Here is a 16,488-nt window from a genome sequence, read left to right as displayed (position 1 = left end):
TCTTTTTTTTTCTCGTTTACATTCGACGAACTTAACATATGATGAAAGTAGCAAGCTAACGTTAATTGTACCTACACGTTTCTTACCTTCACCACCTTCTGTCATATGCATCAATTTACTGTTCTGATCTCAACCAGTTTGGGCAAACTAGCCTATTGAGTAGGCACCAATCAGAGGCCGCATTTTTATGACGTCATCATGTAGACTTCTTAAGAAGTATTTTACAGTATTTTAAAACTACAAAACACTGAAGTATTTTGATAATAAAATACGAAGCCATTTTCATCAATCCTATCAAGTACAAATTACAAAATACTATTTTGTATTAGAAATATGTATTTGAAATACATGTATCATACTACTGCCCATCCCTGAGTACAACAGTGCACATATTAGATGTGTCCCCTATTTGCATCCCTTTCAGGTTTTGGAGTTGGATTTACTGAACTTGTAACTTGTTTATCCAAGAATAAAGTTGTGTTATCTGCAGCTATAGTAAATCTAGCAGTTTTTAATATTTTCATTAAAAAAAAAAAAAAAACATTTATAGCACTATATATACTGTTATATGTAACATACTGATATATGAATTGAAAAGCAGCACAGTGGGATGCAAAGATACATTCATTTTAGGTCAAATCTGATATTTAAATAGAGACATTAAGTAGGCCTAATGTAAGAACAAAACACCTCATGTTCACTGGTACATAATATATATATATATATATATATATATATATATATATATATATATATATATATATATATATATATATATATACAGTAGGCTATATATTCAGTATAGAAGTTTTCTTTTACCTTTAACAGTTAAATAATAAATAAATAAATAAATAAAGAAAGAAAGAAAGAAAGAAAGAAAGAAAGAAAGAAAGAAAGAAAGAAAGAAAGAAAGAAAGAAAGAAAGAATGCGCGGCTGCCTACCGTTATTTACTTTCATTTTTACCCGTGGGTGTGGTTTCAAGACAGATGAAAATACAGTGAGACAGGAAGATCTAAATTCACTTTGTGGAGGAATCTGAAGTTGTAAGGTGAGTTCTAGTACATACAAGAACAAAATACTAGGCTATAGCATATTTATGCAAAGATTAACATAAATCTAGGAAAGTTTTTAACATTTTCATTAAAAAAAATACATAGCACAATAGATTACTTCGATATGCATTTCCTCTTAAATTCTGAAAAGTAATGGAAACTTAAGTGCATAATTTAATTTCGCTGTTCGGTAACGAACAAAAAAATATTTACTGCGGTCATCTTTCTCTCTTTATGGGGGGTTATCCTGCTGTCGTTTACTTTCGCTTTCTCAACACTTAATAGTTCTAATATTTTTTTAGACAATGTCCGTTTCTCAAACTGAAGGCTGCTTCCACCGTAGGTCGCATTATAGACTGCATACGTCATAAAGAAGATCTTATTTAAGAATATTAATTTATATACCGTTATTAATTTGACCATTTTCTTAGTTAAGCGTAAATTGTTGTAATATGTTAATGACTCGCGAATGTAAAGCTTGGTTAACTGAAAGAAACCATGCTTGATGACGTAGGCAGCTTGAACATTATTTTATTTATTTATTTATTTTTTTTATGCAGCCTTCGGTTTGAGAAACAGCCAACAGCTTTACAGTCCAGTTTATGAAGGAAGATTACTGCCATCTGGTGTGAAAGAAGAAAGAAAATCTGCAATTTCATGGTTTAACCACTAGATTCATATGGCTCTATATAAAAGGCATATAAATTCTCTAGTTGTTTTAAGAAATAGCTAAATACTCATTTTTATTAAGTTGTGGATTTACGGCATATATATTTAGATATTATCAAAGACGTCTTTTTGTAGTTTTTTTTTAAATTATTATTTTTTAATTACTTTTACTGCAGAACACAGAGAAATACATTTTGCTACACACAACATTTTTTTTTTTTTTAGAGAGAGAGAGAGAGAGAGATTCATCGATTTAATTTCAGCCTCTTATTTGAGTCTTCTGGCTAGTTTTGCCATATTGTTATGGATAAACCAGTTAATTTGTGTGCGCGTGTTTTTTACTACAACCCGAATTCCGGAAAAGTTGGGACGTTTTTTAAATTTTAATAAAATGAAAACTAAAGTAATTTCAAATCACATGAGCCAATATTTTATTCACAATAGAACATAGATAACGTAACAAATGTTTAAACTGAGAAATTTTACACTTTTATCCACTTAATTAGCTCATTTAAAATTTAATGCCTGCTACAGGTCTCAAAAAAGTTGGCACGGGGGCAACAAATGGCTAAAAAAGCAAGCAGTTTTGAAAAGATTCAGCTGGGGGAACATCTAGTGACTTATTAAGTTAATTGATATCAGGTCTGTAACATGATTAGCTATAAAAGCTTTGTCTTAGAGAAGCAGAGTCTCTCAGAAGTAAAGATGGGCAGAGGCTCTCCAATCTGTGAAAGACTGCGTAAAAAAATTGTGGAAAACTTTAAAAACAATGTTCCTCAAATTGCAAAGGCTTTGCAAATCTCATCATCTACAGTGCATAACATCATCAAAAGATTCAGAGAAACTGGAGAAATCTCTGTGCGTAAGGGACAAGGCCGGAGACCTTTATTGGATGCCCGTGGTCTTCGGGCTCTCAGACGACACTGCATCACTCATCGGCATGATTGTGTCAATGACATTACTAAATGGGCCCAGGAATACTTTCAGAAACCACTGTCGGTAAACACAATCCGCCGTGCCATCAGCAGATGCCAACTAAAGCTCTATCATGCAAAAAGGAAGTCATATGTGAACATGGTCCAGAAGCGCCGTCGTGGCCTGTGGGCCAAGGCTCATTTAAAATGGACTATTTCAAAGTGGAATAGTGTTTTATGGTCAGACGAGTCCAAATTTGACATTCTTGTTGGAAATCACGGACGCCGTGTCCTCTGGGCTAAAGAGGAGGGAGACCTTCCAGCATGTTATCAGCGTTCAGTTCAAAAGCCAGCATCTCTGATGGTATGGGGGTGCATAAGTGCATACGGTATGGGCAGCTTGCATGTTTTGGAAGGCTCTGTGAATGCTGAAAGGTATATAAAGCTTTTAGAGCAACATATGCTTCCCTCCAAACAACGTCTATTTCAGGGAAGGCCTTGTTTATTTCAGCAGGATAATGCAAAACCACATACTGCAGCTATAACAACAGCATGGCTTCGTCGTAGAAGAGTCCGGGTGCTAACCTGGCCTGCCTGCAGTCCAGATCTTTCACCTATAGAGAACATTTGGCGCATCATTAAACGAAAAATACGTCAAAGACGACCACGAACTCTTCAGCAGCTGGAAATCTATATAAGGCAAGAATGGGACCAAATTCCAACAGCAAAACTCCAGCAACTCATAGCCTCAATGCCCAGACGTCTTCAAACTGTTTTGAAAAGAAAAGGAGATGCTACACCATGGTAAACATGCCCCGTCCCAACTATTTTGAGACCTGTAGCAGAAATCAAAATTGAAATGAGCTCATTTTGTGCATAAAATTGTAAACTTTCTCAGTTTAAACATTTGCTATATTATCTATGTTCTATTGTGAATAAAATATTGGCTCATGTGATTTGAAAGTCTTTTAGTTTTCATTTTATTAAAATTTAAAAAACGTCCCAACTTTTCCGGAATTCGGGTTGTAGAACATACATCTTAAAAATAAAGAGATTTATTTATTTTCCATTGATGTTTAAATTGTTAAGTTGTCTGTGTTTGTAATGAAGGCTGGCCTATAGTGTTTTATGTCTAAATATTTGTTATTTGTTATATGTACTATATTTGTTACCAGCAGGCTAAGTTTGGGATCACTATCCGGGTCATTCCTGGTATGCGGTAACATTTTGACTTCCTAAGTGTTGGAAAAAAGTTAGATGATTTTTATGTTTTTTTTTTGCATTCTACCAAAATATTGACATATTTAACTTTTAGGAATGCATATTGGTCAAGCTCGGGGACCCAAAAGTAATAATTATGGGTAGATTGTTCAGACACTGGCCAGGAAAATATTCCACCCTGTTAGGGACATATAGATAGTTATCACAACATGTTAATAATGTAAATTGTAAGATTAATAAGGGAATTAAGATCAATATAACTCAAAGGGGATTGAATTTCAGTGAATAAGAACCAAATTATTATGCAAATTATTCAGAATTAATATTTAACACTTTATCAACTATTCGTCCACCGATAAATTGAGATTAGGGTACGTTTCGTTCGCGAGACTTTCTGGATTGCGGGTTGCTATGCAACGGAGTTTCCACCAGTCTGGAGTGACTCTGAGAGGATTTTTCTTTGACGAAGTTCAACGAAGGATCTTACGGAAGAGTTGATGAGTTTTGAGTGAGGTCTTGGTGGTTTGAAGAGAGTACACGCTGGACGATGGAAAGGTCAGCACAAAACATAGGCAAGACCCAAGTCACTGCAAAAAGCAGGGCAAAAAGCAAGGCAAAAAGTGACGCATAGCTGCTTGTCATTGGGTTGTAAGCGTGTCCATTTGACCCGTCCTTCTTAGTGCAACAGCCAATCAGATATTGTCTTGGGCAGGACCTACGCCCCGTTCTTTGGTTCTTGCATGTAATTAGCATAATGTAACTCCTGAGAGTTTAGTTGAAATGCTTTAATAAGCAAACTTAATAGTTTAAATATGGTGCATCCTACACACATCTACTTTATATCAAAATTCTAGAAATCATTTACCCATCAAGTAGGTACCAAAATACATATACTTCCCATAGTTGAGGTGGAAGTAAATAAGGATTTAGCCGTGATAAGTGTTTAACACACAAAATTAACTTGAGTAATATTAAGCATGCATAATACAGCGAATACACATGTATGAGGCAACTTCTGGTGATTAGTTTCTATAACTGAGGTAGAAAACCCTACGAATAGGCTGTAATGAAAGATAAACACACAGAAAGAATTCCACAGGTTATATAAAACATACATTATACTTAAGATATATGTGAGGTAAATACTGGTAATCAATTCAGCTTATTGGAAGCAATTTTGAGACCGTTTTTTTGTATTAAACCAGGAGTTTTCAAACTGTGGGTCGCGACCCACTTGTGGGTCACAGAATGGAACAAGGTGGGTATCACAAAGTCACTTGGCTGCAGCTAAATTTGCGTTTCAAGACACTCACACACACTCACACAGTTCAGTCTAGGGCTGCACGAGTGGGGCGGGGTCAAGAGCCGTGGGAACAGAGCAAGGCCGGGGTAGTGATTGGGAAATGAGCGACACCTGTGACACTCACCGGTCTCGAGAACAACGGAGGAGATCGGAAGGATACAAAAGAGGAGCGACGACAGTGTAGGACGAGAGAGGACCAGGCCTGGGTTTTATTTTGTGTTTGGTTTTAATGTTAATGTTTAATTTATGTTTTAAACAAATTGCTGAACAAACATGACTAAACTATAAACAGTAATAGTTTTTATAAATAGTACTGTTTTTCTTGTAAACAGATATGGCTGAGCATAAAGACAACAGGAAAACTAAGATTTATGGGCAGAAACCTGGAGGGAAGAAAAAAAGTAAGTGCAATTTTTTGATTTGTTGATAAGGCCTATGCTAAGAACATTTAGCATTGTTAAAAGTATAAATTCTAATGGTAAGAGTTGATAACGATTAATAATAACAAAAAAAAATTATGTCAACATTAATGAAAAACCATTTGTCTGCAACCACACTTTTGATATATATCAGGTACAGTACATATAATTTTTTCTTAAGAAAAACAATCTCTCAAATAATGCTGTGAACTATAGGGAATACTTTCAGTTATTAGTTTGCTATAACACCTAAAAATGAACATTCTGGCATTATTTATTCAGCTTCTTACTTCTTGTCAATCCAAATCCATAAGACTGTGGTTCGGTTACAAAACATAAATTAAGATATTTATAATGAAACTGTCTCAGGATACAATTGTAACCATGGTTCCCTGAGTACGGAATGACACATTGTGTCCTCTAGAGGTCGCTATCGGGAACCCCACACTTACAACTTATGTGGATTTTTAGAAAGTGCGCAAAATGTTCAGCATGCACACTTACAAGCATGTGGATTTCAGAAATTACACAGAGCTTAGCGTGTGAACTGAAAGCTACCCAAGCACCAGAAAGGTGCTGAACCGAAAGGAAGAGGCAAGCTCAATAAAACCCTAAGGAGAGGGGAGCACTGCCTGAGACAGCATACACAAGAAAATTATCGGAAATGCCACCTATACTTTCCCGCTCAATGCATCTGCAAGAAGGCATATACAGATGACCAAGTGGCCCCTCAGGGTGACCTGGCCAGACATCCAGGAAATTCTTGCAGTGCCATACCTTGCCGGGGGCCTGATGGTCAAGAAGGCTCCTGCAGAAGCCTGTGACCTGGCCGCAAGATCCAGGCAGTATGAAGCCAGAACCAAGGCTATTAGAACACTGCAACGAAATCTTACAGTAGAATTAGTACACACATGAGCACCATTATATATATATATATATATATATATATATATATATATATATACATGCATTATTGAGCTGGTGGTTACAGGGGAATTAGGAAGGACAAGATATGGGCAGATGTAAAACCCCCAAAGGGAATGAGTCAATACTAAAGTATTACTCGGATTCGGACGAGAGCGCTGACGCCTTGTCTGAATCATGTCCCTTAGGTCTTGCCTACCTTCCTTTGACCCACGATTCCTCCTTCCCCTACCTGCAGGAGGGGGAGGAGCGCGAGTCACGACACTAGCCTTCCGTGCCTGTCTTTGATCCTCAGACTGAGACGGACCAGGACCCCTATGTTGTTTGGGCTGAGACCTGGACCTTCATGGAATTAAGGATTTAAGGGCCGCTGAGTGCGCCTTCACCTCCCTGAACTTTTCTACTTTTGAGAACTACTGTCTCAACGGAGGTACCGAAAGGTTTGAAAGGTGAAACCGGAGCATAGAGAAGAAAGGCCCCTCTCTTTCTTCCCGATATCTGCCAGGTTCACCCACAGATGTCTCTCCGTTACCACCATGGTTGCCACAGACCTGTCCTTGACGGAGGCGACCTGCTTGGTAGCATGGAGAGAGAGATCTGTGGTACAGCGCAGCTCAGCTACCTGATCAGGGGAAAGGCCCTTGCCTTTATCCAGGTCTTTCAGCAGATCAGCATAATATGCTTGAAGCACCGCCATCATGTGCTATAAAGTAACAGCCTGACCTGCGGCTGCATATGCAAAACTCGTAAGTTGAAAAACTAGGGATACGAGAGGAAAACGGCCTCTTCCATTCTTTTTAGATCTCTGTATGGAGATCAGGCAAAAATGGAAGGCTCACCTGAGCTGGAGGGCTATGGTCAGAAAGATAATGCTCGTCGAGATGACCTTGCGGCATCACCCTGCTAGCACGCTTCCATTGCAAGTCCAACTTTGCTGTGGCATGATCCATAACCTCCAACAGCTCTTCATACACAGGGCAAGATGATTGAGAAGGCTCAGCCTCAGCTTCTTCACCATCCTCGGACATCTCTTGCTCTTCCTGGGCCGAACCCAATAGAGCACTAGCCTCTGTATCGGAAAGTGTTAAAGAAACAACATCATCCCCCAAAGGCTCTTAGATGGCTGCCCCTCTTTCCTTGAAAAGAGAGATAAAATGAGAGTGGAGCTATTTCATTGAAAAACGCTCACAGTGCACACAGAGTGCTCCCTCAAGGACATTGCATGCGTGCTCTTAACCCAAACAAAAAATGCAAAGATTGTGTGTGTCATCGTGTGTCAAATAACGGTGACACAGATGCACACACTGTCTTAACTCTTTGATAGTGGTTGCCATGATAAACAGAGAAAGATCGCTCTTACCACGTTCAAATGCACACTTCAAACAGAACAGTCAGTGAAGATATGATGTTTTCTCTCTGCGCCTATTTATTCTATAGTCAAACCGGTAGTGACATCAGCGGCTGTCGCTGGCCATACTTGTTGGCGTTTTTTCAATGTATGCTTCAGACATGGGTCACGGTGAGGTGTTCCCAATAGCGACCCCTAGAGGACGCAGTTCGAAGTTCCCTTGAAAGGAATCTGAGAGGTTTCTGTCCCTCTACTGAAAGTCCAGGTAACAAAAGCTTCATAAGCTCTTTAAAGATGCTGATTGCTTTTTTTTTAAGTTTATGGAAGAATAAAGGTAAAATGCTGCATGATAAAGATTAATTAATTTATATTCTTTAGGCAACGATCTTCAGCTACAACATGATTGTAAGGTACGGTAATGCATTTCATTTCAGTCATAATCTTATCATAATATATGTAAGCAATAAGGTAGGAGATGCAATGCTGTACTGTGAAGTGGAGTGCGCACAACCCCTTCAAGCCATGCTGCATTAACAATATAGCATGCCTCGAATAGCTTATTGCTTTTATTAAATAATTACCACACAATAAAAATATTAAAACCAACAATAAATTAATTAAATGCTATTAAAGTGTTCCTGATAGTGACAATAACTGACAAGAAAGTTCTTAGGTGTGATCATAGCCATTGAAAACCAGAGTTGCGGCACTCCCATAGACTTCCATAGGAACTGAGGAACGTGGAAGAAGAACTTGCATTTTTTTAATATGTTAAAGCATTTGTTAACCTCTCAGAAATCTAACCAGAAGGGGTGTTTTATGAAGCGCATTATAATTGTTGTTTATTATTAGATAATAGAGAGTTAGAGTATAACTGCAGTTACATAACATGAGAAACACTATAATATCGACCATAACTAAATTCTAGATGTCTTTATCCTTAGGAGGTCGAACCTTAACCTAGTGCCTCACTGGATTTTTTATATAATTCGCTGAATTCGTTGCTTTGTTTTTTTAACAATATTTGAAACTTCATTCGTGGGTTAAATTACCTATTTGCTTGTATACATGAATATTCACTTGTTGTGTTTGTGAATATCATAAAATAACAATAGTATGATAAACCTTTTTAAATTTAACATTAAAAAAAATCTTAACTTATCAAAATCAATTGTTTGTTAATGTTTAAATATATATTCAAATGCAAAACCTAAAAAAGTAATCAATTATGATTATGAATCAATAAATATCATGGCATTGCATATTAATATTATTTTCCCGGTCTTTAAATGATAAATATTACTAAACTAAAATATAGTACATTTATTTGATTGATAGAAAGTTACACTTAAGGTGGTCAGTTACATTTGACTGCCAAGGAGAATAAGAGCATATTAATGCTGTCTCTTTATTAGTCCCCACTCCCCAGAATAAAATACTACTGTAAATACTACTGTCGTTAGCACAGTAATGCACAATCAATGCATGTATATTCATACATGCATTGATTGTTACTAGAAATTGCTGCAAACAAAGTGAAACTGCTGTATATCCTGCTTAAACCAATTTAAACAGATTGACAGCGCAGACTTGAGATCTCCATTAATAATTTTATATATATATATATATATATATATATATATATATATATATATATATATATTTCAGAATTGACAAAAAATGGCTTCAAAAGGGTCTGTTAAAGCAACCCCGCTTGCTTTAGATGTTTATTCAATAGTTTATCCACTTAGAAAAGTATTCCCATCCTTAAAAAGAATGCCTTCAGCACCTCCAACTATTTACACCTAACATTTAAGTAATGGTTTACCAATGCGCCTTTTTTTTTTTTTTTGAGTGCTAAAAGTTTGCTAATGCTGTTAATAAAGCCTAATGTGCATTGAATTCTTAACATTCCTTTTATCTGTGTCTTCTATTAAAAATATCTAAACATTTTCAAATATAAATTTAATTTACTCAAGACAATTAAACTGCTTTTTAATAATTCAGCAGAGTAAAGATGTCACGAAAGGAGAACTGGAAAAAGAACCACCCCAATATGAAGACAAGGATCAAATCAGTTTGGAAAACATCAATAAGCTCTTGAGTAGACTCAAACTCAGTGATGAAAGCTCTTACAAACTGAGGCCAAGATACTTTCTGCAGGTAGCTCCATCAATACAAAGGCATGAACCTTGTAATGAGAAGAATTTGGTTCAAACTTACATACAAGGACTTCTGATGGCAGATTACAAAACAAGATATATTCCAATAGAAGAAGACAAAAGTGAGGCACTTAAACAGAAAGGAACCATGGTTTCTGATATGGTTGGGGGTAATGCCTTCGAAAAAATTTTCAAGAGACCTGCACCTGTTGCAGGCAAAATACAGCCCATTCACCCAATGGACATTCAGATGGCAGTATTTCACTGTGCAGATAGTTTCCTTCGTCAACTTATGGTAACAAAACTTTCACAATGTCAGTATGCTCTTCCTCTGCTTGTACCTAATCCGTTTACCCAAGAGATAGAATTTCCCCTGTGGACCTTCAGGCAGTTTAAGAAAAGCTGGAAGTCACACAATGAAAACATCATTAAAAACCAGACAATCTACAAGGCTGAGACACCTATGATTGCCTTTTTCAGGTTTTCAGCCGTTTCTTCATCCAAGTCCGAATTAATGAACAACTTGATCAATGAACGGCATGACACGTTCTTTCACAGACATTGCCGTGGAAGCACCAAATCCCGTCTGCTGATGGATGGTGTGGTTGAGATCGCCTGGTACTGCCCATCCGGAGAGAAAACTGATAAATTCCCAGATTGTATTGCCTTCTGTAATCTTCATGGCGATGCACAAGATAATGAGACACAGCTGCAAATTCTGACTAAAGAGTCCTCAATAAATGTAGTGCTTCTGCCAAATCTTGATGAGAGTGACAAAAGTATGACAATAATAGAAACTCTCTACAACAGCACAAAGCCTCTCATTTGCCTTCTGACTGAAGAAGACTCAGTGGTTTCCAAGGTACAGGAAGGTAAATATACAATTGGCTTGAATAAGAGAAGTAGATCAGATATATCAGAGGAACTTAGAGGAATCATCAATGAGTGCCTCTCGAAATCACTGTCAGTTTTCAAACTTGAGAGCATGGCTGAAGATTCAGGAATAATAGTGGATGAGAAAGATGACCACTGCAGAAGAGGAAAAGAGGCAGCAGAACAGATGATAAGACTACTGAAGACAAAGGAAATGTCCAAAATCAAAGAAACATTTCTGCCTTGTCAGGGAAAACTATGGCATGACTGGTGTCTAAAGAGCAAAGAACTACATCGACCTCAAGGAGATAACATTGAAATGCATAATAGCCAGAAACAAACAGAAATGCACAAAATCCGTGAGCAGCAGAAAGAATTTGGCCTCAGTGAATTCTCGAAAATGTTTATTGAAAAAGTGAATGCCATAAGTGCGGATGAGAAGATGTATTTCCTTAAATGGCTGGGGATTCTCCTAGATGAGTATACTTCGAAAGATCTATGCAAGCTTCATCATGAATATTATGAAAAATGGTCAAAAGTGCTGGATTTGAAAAAGGAACATGATAAATCTGAGCAACTGACAATAGAACAGATACATCTAGAAAAGCTATCAGAAAAGCTGAATGCAGCCACATTTGGCTTGGAGCACATACTAAGAGAGATTGGCCAGATATATGAATCAAATATTTCTGCGAACAAGAAGAATAAAGAATCTGGATGTAAAGTAGATGTCAGGCCACTTCCACAGTTTGCTGCAGAGCTCATGATCTCCGGATACCCACTGGAGCTGATGGATGGTGATGCAGCTCATGTGCCTCTCATTTGGGTTCAGGCGGTTCTAGGTGAACTTATTGAAATGCTGGGTGACCCGAAAGTATTTGTGTTGTCAATTTTGGGGATCCAGAGCACTGGGAAATCCACCATGCTGAATGCCATGTTTGGACTGCAGTTTGCAGTCAGTGCTGGTAGATGCACTAAAGGAGCCTTCATGCAGCTGGTCAAGGTGTCTGAGGAACTAAAAAAAAAATTAAACTTCGACTACATTCTTGTTGTAGACACTGAAGGTCTTCATGCTCTAGAGTTGCCTGGCAGGTCATCTAGACATCATGATAATGAAATGGCAACATTTGTGGTCGGTCTTGGAAACATGACTTTGATCAACATTTTTGGTGAGAATCCAGCTGAGATGCAAGACATCCTTCAGATTGTTGTTCAAGCCTTCCTGAGGATGAAAAAGGTAAAACTGAACCCCAGCTGCATGTTTGTACATCAGAACGTTGGAGACATCACAGCAGGCGAGAAGAACATGGTAGGAAAAAAACACTTGCAGGAGAAACTAGATGAGATGACTCAACTAGCTGCTAAAGAAGAAGTCTGTGGTGCAGAATGTTTTAGTGACGTCATTGGATTTAATATAAAGACTGATGTGAGGTACTTTGCCCAACTCTGGGAAGGCAGCCCACCCATGGCACCACCCAATCCATGTTACAGTGAAAATGTGCAGGAGCTTAAGAGCACTATTCTTTCCCGTGCCTCACAATATAAAGGTTTGACACTGGCTCAATTCAAAGATCGTATTGGAGACCTCTGGAACGCTCTTCTGAATGAAAACTTTGTTTTCAGCTTCAAAAATACTTTGGAGATTGCAACATACAGAAAATTAGAAGAGGAGTACACAAAGTGGACCTGGAGTCTCAGAAGTGCCATGCTGGAGATTGAAGACAAATTGCACAACAGAATCAGCAACAGGCAGCTTCATAAAGTTGAGAGTCGAGACTTGGAAAAGGAGATGGCAGAGACCAATGAAGAGGTGAAAACGTCCATGAAACATTACTTTGAAGAACACAAAGAAAGGGATACGTTGATTCAGTGGGAATTGAAATTTCAAGAAAAAATCAAGCACCTGCATTGGGAGCTTGTGAGGGATGCAAAAGTAAAACTAGAGAACATCATCTATCAAAGGGAAGCTCTCATTAAACTGGTTGGAGAGAAAACTCTGCATGAGCGAAAACTCCTTGAGAAAAGCAAGGAACTTGCATTAAGACTTAAACAAAAAGGTCTAGATGAGAAAGAGTTGAAGGCACAGTTTGATTCTGTGTGGGAAACGTGGGTCTCTCGGTTGACCGGGGATGCTAAACCTTTTGATGATCCTAACATAGAAAGTGACATAATTACAATAATATCTGAAATTCATGAAAAAGCACTTGTGCGTGACAGATTCAATAAATATAAACCCATACATGAAATCACTGATTTTACCACATATGTAAATCCCATCAGAAAATCCTGGATGAGCAAAACATTTGGCCTTCCACCAGAAGAACAAGAGTCAATACAAAAACTGTTGAACAGTATTTTTCATGAAACTGAGAATCAGGTGTCGTCAAAACCAGTTTCAAAGATGGGATACAACAAAAGCTATATTCAAGAAATTGCTAAGCTTGTAAAAATGTATTTAGGAAACCACAAGTGCATAAACGCACAATATGAATTCAAGAAAGAGTTCACAGTTGACCTGACACTCAGGGCTTGTCAGTGGGCAGGTGAGAGGTTTGCCAAGCTCCATCAGGAGTTCAGAAACACCAATGATCCGTTGATTTATTTAGAGAGAAAGAAACCAGAATACTACAGCGTGTTCCAGGGATTCTGCAAAGGTGCAAAATCTGTGACAGTATTTGGAGCCTTGATTTGCAGTGAGCTGAAAACCCCCATTCTCCAGAGTGCCTACAACAAGACTGCAAATGATCTAGCAGGAGAGATGCGGACAAATATTCCAGCTTTCAAAGGCAACAGGTCAAACCTGGAGAAACACATTCTGAAAGCACTCGCAGAGGAGGAGGACTTTGCAAAGTTTATTCAGTACATACATTTTCCAAGGGACCACTTTGAAGATTTCATCAAAGCTGAAGTGAAATCTTATATAACAGGGCAGAACTCCTCAGCTCTTGCAATGATTAAAGAGAAAATAAAGCACAAGGGGCAATGTGTCATCACAGCTGCTGAAACGGCAACAGCTAAAGTCATGAACAAAACAGGAGATGCCAATATGTGGCTGGAGATCTTCTCAGACTGTCTGAAAGATGAGCTTGAATACAGTAAAGATCATCTCACTGGTAACTGCTGTCAGGACATCACTGATTTTGAACTTCTAGTGGAGGTTGTGAAAAGAGAACTTCCTCCCATAATAGAAGAGTTGAACAGAGACTTAACAAAGCCCTCTGATATTAAAATGGAAATGTTCAGGGAACCACCATATAAGTTTTTGATTAAACATTTCTGCCAGTGCTGCTGGGTCCAGTGTCCCTTCTGTAAAGTTGTCTGTGTCAACACAATGGAAGACCATCTTGGGGATCATATTGCTCCCTTCCATCGAAACTGTGGGATGAGAGGGATGATTTACAAAGGAACAAATAATCTCTGCTTGTCATTCTGCACATCGTCAGTGGCAAGTGATGGTTACTTTTATCCAGATATTCAAAAAGAGGACACAGTTTTATGGAAGGAGTACAGAACAGCAGGTCCAGAGTTTGAGAACTGGTCCATCACACCTGATCTCTCAGAGCTGCCATATTGGAAGTGGTTTGTGTGTCGATTCCAGGCTGACTTGGAAAAGTATTATAACAAAACTTTCAATGGTTGGGGCAAGATTCCAAATGAATGGAAAACCTATAAAAAAGAGCAAGCTATAGAGAGTTTGGAGAAATACCTGTAAGTTTAATCATTGCCTTGAATATTTAAATAAACTGCGAAACCACAGTGTCCTGTAAAGCCTGGAGTTTACTACCAATAAGTTTTATTGTTCTTACCACTTTCTAAAGGCCTTTTTATGAAAAGATGTAATCACAATTATGGCAGATTTGTAGTTATTTTATACAGATATTAAATGTACCATGAGTTTCCTTTAACGTTCCAGAGTGTTTTTGGTGTATGTGTGTGTGGAGGGGTGGGGGATTGGGGTGTATTGGGTTCAGTTAAATAAAAAAAATAAAAATAAAAAGTCTACTTTATGTAGGCCTAGTTGTAGTCCATACTGACATTGTTACCTGTAACATCATATTATCAGTATTCCAATGAAATTACTGTGTACTGTGCTGTTTACTTCAGTGATTGCAATAAAGATGCTTTCATTTTTTTAGAACTTTTTATTACTGCAAATAATGTCTCTTAGAGTAAATTATTTACAGGACAAAAACAATTTTAAGTGAAGATAGTATAATTTCATGTTTATCTTATAATTTTGTTTACACACCATTGGTTTTCTAAGGACTTTGCAGGTGGTTTTTTTCCTGACTTTGAGGGGTATGCTCAAAAACTCGTCAAAAAAATCGTCAGCCATCAAAGCTGAACAGAAAGTCTCTCTCCAAACTCAGTTAGAATTATCTCAAGACAATCAAGATGCAATAATGCTAAGGGATTTTTAATATCTTGAACGGTTTGGGCCATGGTTAAAAATAAAAAAAAAAGGAAGTGTGCTATAACTTTGTCATACATTGGCAGATTTTAAATTAAAATTAAAATTAAATTTATGCATTTAGCAGACGCTTTTATCCAAAGCGACTTACAGTGCATTCAGACTATCAATTGTTACATATCATGTGTTCCTGGGGAATCAAACCCCCAACCTTGCGCTTGATAACGCAGTGCTCTACCAATTGGGCTACAGGAACACATTTTGGTCAAACTTCAGCAGTGTGTTCATTGTATGAAGCCAATGACATAGACAAAGATTTTTAATCATCCTCTAATTTTTATCCGATTTGCTTCAAATTTTCAAACCCGGCAGATGTAAAACTGCTGAGGAATTCTTGATATCTAACATACTGTTGCCATGGCAACACTTCAAAACTTGAAAATTCTTATTCTATAATCTTATTATATATATATCCACTCCTCTAATTGCTGTGATATGATTTACACCAGATTTTGTCAACATGATGCCAAACACTGAGGTATCAAATCTGTGAATGCTTTTTGCATATCTCAAATGGTTTTGCCATGGTGATTTATTAAAATAACAGCAAAAAAGTAACAGGAGGATAGGTTAAGATATGTTTCCATCATTTAGAATGACAAATAAATATTATTATTTAATATGTTCTGTACTAGTTATATTTATTTATTCACATAATACGTACAAATTTATTTACATAACTATTTCACAGATTAATGTGTTTAATTAAATATTTTGGTTACACTTTACAATAATTTCTTATTTGTTAAATATAAGGTCTCATTTGTTAATTTAATTGTTAGTTAATTAGCTAACTAACATTTAACAATATATTTTTGGAGTATATTTTAACATTTGTTAATGTCAATTTAGTTGTTGTTTTTTTAAAATAATCGCCTGACTATACATCATCTTGTTGAAATTATCAAATAATTGTGAAGTCCTCCGAGACCATTTGTCATAACCAGTCATTAACAGTCATTACCAGAAGAGGACAGCATTAAATCATGTAAATCAATGAGAGTGAAGAAGGTCGGTAACAGAATTGCAGCACACAGATTACAGCAGTATTCATATTTGTATAGCATTTACTATAAAAAAAATGAATAATACGTAATACGTAAGTATATGTTTTTGTTCTTACTGTTGTAT

The 16,488-nt window shown here is 37.1% G+C and overlaps 1 protein-coding gene across 2 annotated transcripts; it reads left to right on the top strand.

Annotated features, from left to right (window-relative positions):
* Positions 1–5,442: 5,442 nt before the first annotated feature.
* Positions 5,443–15,020, top strand: zmp:0000000912 (interferon-induced very large GTPase 1). 2 transcript variants are annotated; one of them, XM_059557706.1, is made up of 3 exons: positions 5,443–5,561; positions 8,230–8,261; positions 9,859–15,020. In XM_059557706.1, exons 1-3 carry the CDS (start codon positions 5,495–5,497, stop codon positions 14,596–14,598), a joined length of 4,839 nt encoding a protein of 1,612 aa, XP_059413689.1. In that variant the 5' UTR covers positions 5,443–5,494; the 3' UTR covers positions 14,599–15,020. The 2 variants fall into 2 exon arrangements, with proteins under 2 accessions (XP_059413689.1, XP_059413690.1); XM_059557707.1 differs by having other exon boundaries at positions 5,480–5,561; positions 9,862–15,020.
* The last annotated feature ends 1,468 nt before the right edge of the window (positions 15,021–16,488 follow it).

This window comes from Carassius carassius, chromosome 9 (assembly GCF_963082965.1).
Source record: "Carassius carassius chromosome 9, fCarCar2.1, whole genome shotgun sequence".
In the NCBI taxonomy this organism is placed as follows: Eukaryota; Metazoa; Chordata; class Actinopteri; order Cypriniformes; family Cyprinidae; genus Carassius; species Carassius carassius.
Note: the sequence above shows the minus strand (reverse complement) of the source record. Positions and strands in the feature narration are given on the sequence as shown.